This window comes from Chelonia mydas, chromosome 25 (genome assembly GCF_015237465.2).
Source record: "Chelonia mydas isolate rCheMyd1 chromosome 25, rCheMyd1.pri.v2, whole genome shotgun sequence".
Lineage (NCBI taxonomy): Eukaryota > Metazoa > Chordata > Testudines > Cheloniidae > Chelonia > Chelonia mydas.
This window is the reverse complement of record NC_057858.1, coordinates 10,632,184-10,637,347: the sequence shown is the minus strand read 5'-3', so window position 1 is coordinate 10,637,347 and position 5,164 is coordinate 10,632,184. Positions and strand designations below refer to the sequence as shown.

General features: G+C 56.6%; 1 protein-coding gene across 2 annotated transcripts; it reads left to right on the top strand.

Annotated features, from left to right (window-relative positions):
* PRSS57 (serine protease 57) lies at positions 1-4,865 on the top strand. 2 transcript variants are annotated; one of them, XM_043536066.1, is made up of 5 exons: positions 1-199; positions 1,028-1,199; positions 1,577-1,721; positions 3,031-3,291; positions 3,966-4,865. In XM_043536066.1, exons 1-5 carry the CDS (start codon positions 157-159, stop codon positions 4,116-4,118), a joined length of 774 nt encoding a protein of 257 aa, XP_043392001.1. In that variant the 5' UTR covers positions 1-156; the 3' UTR covers positions 4,119-4,865. The 2 variants fall into 2 exon arrangements, with proteins under 2 accessions (XP_043392001.1, XP_007072254.2); XM_007072192.3 differs by having other exon boundaries at positions 2-199; positions 1,046-1,199.
* Positions 4,866-5,164: the final 299 nt, after the last annotated feature.

The window sequence follows — 5,164 nt, the reverse complement described above, 5'->3', positions numbered from 1 at the left end:
CCAGCAGGGCAGGCCGAGAGCCTAGCAGCAACCTGGCTATGTGGGATAGTGGCACCGCAAGACCCTCCCACGCCCTCCGGGCTTACTTAACCCCCAGAGCCTCAGCCATCAGCACTCACCATCCTCCCCCAGCGTGAAGGAGCAAAGAGAGCCATCATGGGGAGCACCAGCCTGCTGCTCCTTGTGCTCATCCCGGCAGGTAAAGGAAAACAGACTATGATGCCCCTGCAGGGGAGTAGGGGCTCGGTGGGGGGGAACCCAGGAGGCGAGGGTGTCTGAGCACAGACGCTCCTGGGCTGAGCAAGTAGATGCTGAGAAGCGGCAGGGCATAGGGTCTTGAGACAGCTGCGGTGGGTGGCTATGTACAGAAAGAGGAAGTATGGCCTAGTGGTTAGTAAGTATGGCCATGCTGGGGCTTGGCAGAGCTGGGTTCAATTCCCAGCACTGTCCCAGATGTGCTGGGTGACCTTGGGCAAGTTGCTTCAGTTCTATGCCTCAGTTTCCCCTGTGTAAAGGGAGGGATGAGAGCCCTGCCGCCCAAGGGGGTGTGAAGAGAAATGCTTCAAACGTCAAGCAGCGTTCTGACAATGGCCATTGACTTCAGTGGGGCCAGGATTTCCCCCCATGCTCCTGAGCGTAAGTACCTCAAGAGAGGTCTGATCTACTGCCCTCCGTCTGGGAGCCAGGCAGGGCTGAGCTTTAATCCCAGCATCTTCCCCATGACCTTGGGTGTACTTAGGGCCTGTGCCTCAGGCTGGGGGAGAGATGTCACCTCCCGGCCTGTGGGCACAGCCCCTGTGGAAGTGAATGGAGCTGCGTCCAGTCGGATTTGACCCCGAGGGGGCGACTCGTCTGAGTCAGGGTTGCATAATCCAGCCCCTGGTGCATCTCCCCAGTGCTCTGACACAGCCATTCCCAGAGCCCCGTGGTTCCCTGCCCCTTTGGGAATCCTTGCTTTGCCCCCCCATCCCCCAAGATCATCCATTTTCGACGGTGGATTCTTCCTCCCGCCCCCTCACCCAAACAGCTGTTTGGTTTGGGACAGGTGCCCTGGGGAGCTGGATTATTGGGGGGAATGAAGTCAAGCCCCATTCCCGGCCCTACATTGCTTCCATCCAGCTGGATGGCCAGCACGTCTGCGGGGGATTCCTGGTTTGGCACAAGTGGGTGATGACGGCGGCTCACTGTGTGCTTCCCAGGTAAGTCACGGCGCTTTGGGGGACCCCATTTGGCCATGATGGCTGCATTCCCCTAGGATGTGAAATAAACCCTGCTCCCCTGACATTCACTGCAAGGGGTGGAGGAGATCCTGCCCCACTGCTCAGCTCAGGGACCTTTCCAGGAGCCCTCAGCCCAGCCCAACAAAGCCTAAGCACCTAGTTGAAATCTCTACCCTTGCTGGGGACACAGGTTCAAATCCCAGCAGGGGCAGCTCAGCCCCTGCCCCTTTCAGGTGGGCATGCCCCCCATTTCGTGCTCCCATCCCCTTATTTTCTCTGGCCTGCTCCTGGCTACAGCCCTGTGCCAGGCAGGCCAGCCCCGGGCTGATTTCAATCCCTCTTGCTGTGCGTTTCAGACACTCCCCCTCCTTGCGTGTCGTGCTGGGGGCTCACTCCCTGAAACACCAGGAGGCCTCTCAGCAGATCTTCAGCATCCGGGAGTCCATCATGCACCCACACTTCAACGCCCGGACGGTCCACAATGACATCCGCATGCTGGAAGTGAGTTGCTCTGGTCACAACACGAGTTTCCTTAGATCCCTGGTGGAAACAGAGAAGCTCACAACCTTGATGGAAACCTTCAGCGGCTCCAAAATTCTCAGAGTTTAGAAGAATTTTCTTTTGGGGGGCGGGGAATCAAACTCCCATCTTCTGCTCCTTACCCTTCCATCCTCCACCCCCACTGGGAAATCAGGCTCAAATTTCCCCCGGGTCTGATCACCATATTAAAGTCAGCAGAGGTCACAACAGGGCTGAATTGGACCCACTGCAGCAAACGCCAACCAGAGGGCTAAATGACTAATCTGTTGATGTCACGTTCACATTAAGAGTGCAGCCCACAGAGCTGGGAGGCAGGTATTTGTGTGGGGCGCAGATCAAAGCCGCTCAAAGCTGGTGGGTTCAAAGGAACGTGAGTGGTTTGCATTGGCCTTAGGTGAGACTGTGGAGGAGGAGGTGAAATACAGGGACAAAAATGAAGTCGGTTTCACTGTCATGTTGCAATCCCGGCTGTCCCCAGCCAGGGCCTGGGGCTCCCTGGGACGCAGCAAGGGGCATTGCTGATAGCAGCCGCGGGACAGCCCGACATAGTTCGGCGGCAGCAGGACAGAAGCAGCCCCAGTACCAGCCCCTGTCTCCTGTCTGAAGGTGGCACAGGACTCGGGATGTGGGTCAGAACAGGAAACGCAGCCCTGGGCGGAATGGAAAAATCTCTCCCCGCCACCTTTGCAGTGGAATGAGGGAGTCTCTGGAGGGGAATAACTGAATCAGCCACTAGGTGGCCTTACAGCTCTGAAAAAAAAATAAATTCAGCCCTCTGCAAGTCTGGGGGCTTTAGTGGAGTTGCACCCGCTTTCCAGCCAGGCTGGATCTGGCTCCTGGAGTGTGGAGGAAGGCAGGGAGCAGAGGCTCTGAAGGATGGATGGCTGCACCATCGCTGGCTTGGCCCGAACCCTGCAGCGATCACATTCGACTTTGCGAGTCAGCAACTTTAGTAAATGGGAGCCGCTGGGTTGCTGCTTTCAACAGCGTGTGATGCTGAGACAGGCTCCTGTGCATTCGAAGAGGCAAAACCAGAGCTGGGTGTGTGGGTGTGGGTGTGTGTGTGTGTGGATAAACCAAGAAATGGGACTGTATTTGTATCACAGCCCCCCAGCAGTGATTGAACCCAGGGCCGCGCCTGTCCTGCCAGCTCCACGGGCTAGGCGGGGCAGCTATAGGCTCGTGAACCTCTTTACACGATTCAGCCACGAGCACGAGACAGACGCCCCCCGAGTATTAACATGGGTCACGTTTGCTCTCGTCTCCCCAGCTGAACAAGTCGGCCATCTTTACCCAGTTTGTGAAGCGGATCAGGCTCCCCCGACCCAACATCGACCTCTCTCCCGGGGTCGTCTGCAGAGTGCTGGGCTGGGGCGACACCTCCAATTTTGGCACCATCCCCACCGAGCTCAGGGAGACCAAGACGACCATCGTGGACAGGAAGATCTGCAAAGCACTGTGGGTGGGTCACGTCAACGACAACATGCTGTGTGCGGCCAGCCTCAACAGCACCCTCCAGGGGGTCTGCTCGGTAAGTGCCTTCTCCTCCTCCAGGCGCCCCTGCGGAGCCCACGCTGCCAAACCCAGTTTTGGAGGGAAGCCTGAAGCTGCTTCCGGCGCCAGTCCATAGCTGGTGCTGTGATCTTCCCCACCGTAGTGCCTTGTCCGTGCCAGCCATGACACCTGCAGGATCAGAACCATGCCCGCTCCGATTCCAGCACTGAAGTTTTCCACCTGGTTTGGTCAGTTCCAGCCAGAACTCCGAGTTTCCTTCCAGTGCCCAGTCACCCAAGTGGTTTTTAGACTTCAGTGTTGTGGGATAGTGCCCTGTAGGACCCCAGCAGTGTGGCCTTTCACATCCAGCACAACACCCATCCATGCTTGGTAAGGCTACTGCCACAGAAACTTTCCCCACACTGGTGGCTTGCTATTTGGAGTGCAGGCAGCAGCGCTGTGCCTCTCGAGGCCAGGCCAGGAGTCAGGGGAATAGGGAGCCAGGGAGAACCCCAGGGTCTGTCTGCATCCAGCAGCCTCCTTCAGTAAAAATTCCCTTTATATTCACTGCAGTCCAGACCTGACCCTTCTCTTCTGCCTAGGGTGATACAGGGCCAGCTCCAGGCTTAGTTTTGATTTCCTAAGACTTTCCTCTTCCTCCAGACTTAGCTAGTCTCGTCCTTTACTAACAGGTTTCCTCTTGCATTGTAGGGTGATTCCGGGGGTCCCCTCGTCTGTGGGGGCAGGGTACATGGCATAGTCTCCTTCTCCGGGCAGAGGTGTGGGAATCGCAGGTACCCAGACATCTACACTCGGATTTCCAAGTACATCTCCTGGGTCCAGGATGTGCTGAAGCGCTTTTAATACTGGAGACGAGAGCTGTGGGGGCTCCTTGTGTGACAGACATTCTGAAGAGGGGGGCAGTTGGGACTGAGAAAAAGAGGGAGGGATCTTTCTCTATTGGGCAGTTAACATGCATTTCACTATAAAGTCTATGGGGTCTGGTGTTCAGGATGGGGGGAATGTGCATCAGGACTCCTGCGTTCTATTCCCAGCTCTGTGAGGGGCACGTGGTCTAGTGGCAACTAGCAGTCAGGGCTTCTGTGTTTTAGTCCCACTTGCCCACTGACAGCTCTTGGGGTGAGTCCCTTCCTCACACTGTGCCTCAGTTTCCCCAATCTGTAACATGGGGAGAAAGGTACCTACCTCACAGGGCTGTTGGGCGCCTCATGAGTTAGTATCTGTGAAGTGCTTGGAGATGCTCAGGTGAAAGGGGTAGACAGGTGATGCCCATGATCTTGCCTGAGATATTTCAGGACAAGCCTAGCTCTCTGGGCCCACAGTTCCCTGTCCTACGCAGCCTCACGAAATGGGTGTACAGAAGGATACATGCCTTTCCCAGACTGCCTGGAGGATCATCACCTAATCCACGTATGCTGCTTGATGTAATACAACAGCTCAGCTGCACCAGGATTGAACCTGCAACCTTTGGATCTAAGCACACAGGCCTCTATGGACTGAGCTAGAAAAGCCACCTCTGTGTCCACTTCACAAACCTCTATGTAGCCCAGCCACCCCATTGTTGGCCTGAGTTACACCTAAACCCTTTTCACTGTGCTGTCCCAGACAGCCACCCCAAGGCAGCGTGGGCCCCACTCTCACGCTGATCAGTGTCAAAGCCTCTGGGCCCGCAATGCTGGAGCGTTCCACTTACACACCTCCGCCCAGCTGGCACCTGAAAACCTGGCAGAGGCTGATCCATCCCGTTACCTCCATTGACACCTGCCCTGTGGTCTAGTATCCCTCCAGCCATCACCCTGCAGGGACAGAAACGCTTCGCTGGGAGAAGCTGGAATGGCCGTCACTGCTCGCGCCTCAAAAAAGGGCTCCTCCCTGAGCTCGGGCCCCGT

Coding starts and splice junctions, on each gene's coding strand:
- PRSS57 (XM_043536066.1), top strand. CDS start 157: ATGGGGAGCACCAGCCTGCTGCTCCTTGTGCTCATCCCGGCAG. Junction 200..1,027: donor CCTTGTGCTCATCCCGGCAG/GTAAAGGAAAAC, acceptor TCACCCAAACAG/CTGTTTGGTTTGGGACAGGT. Junction 1,722..3,030: donor ATGACATCCGCATGCTGGAA/GTGAGTTGCTCT, acceptor TCGTCTCCCCAG/CTGAACAAGTCGGCCATCTT.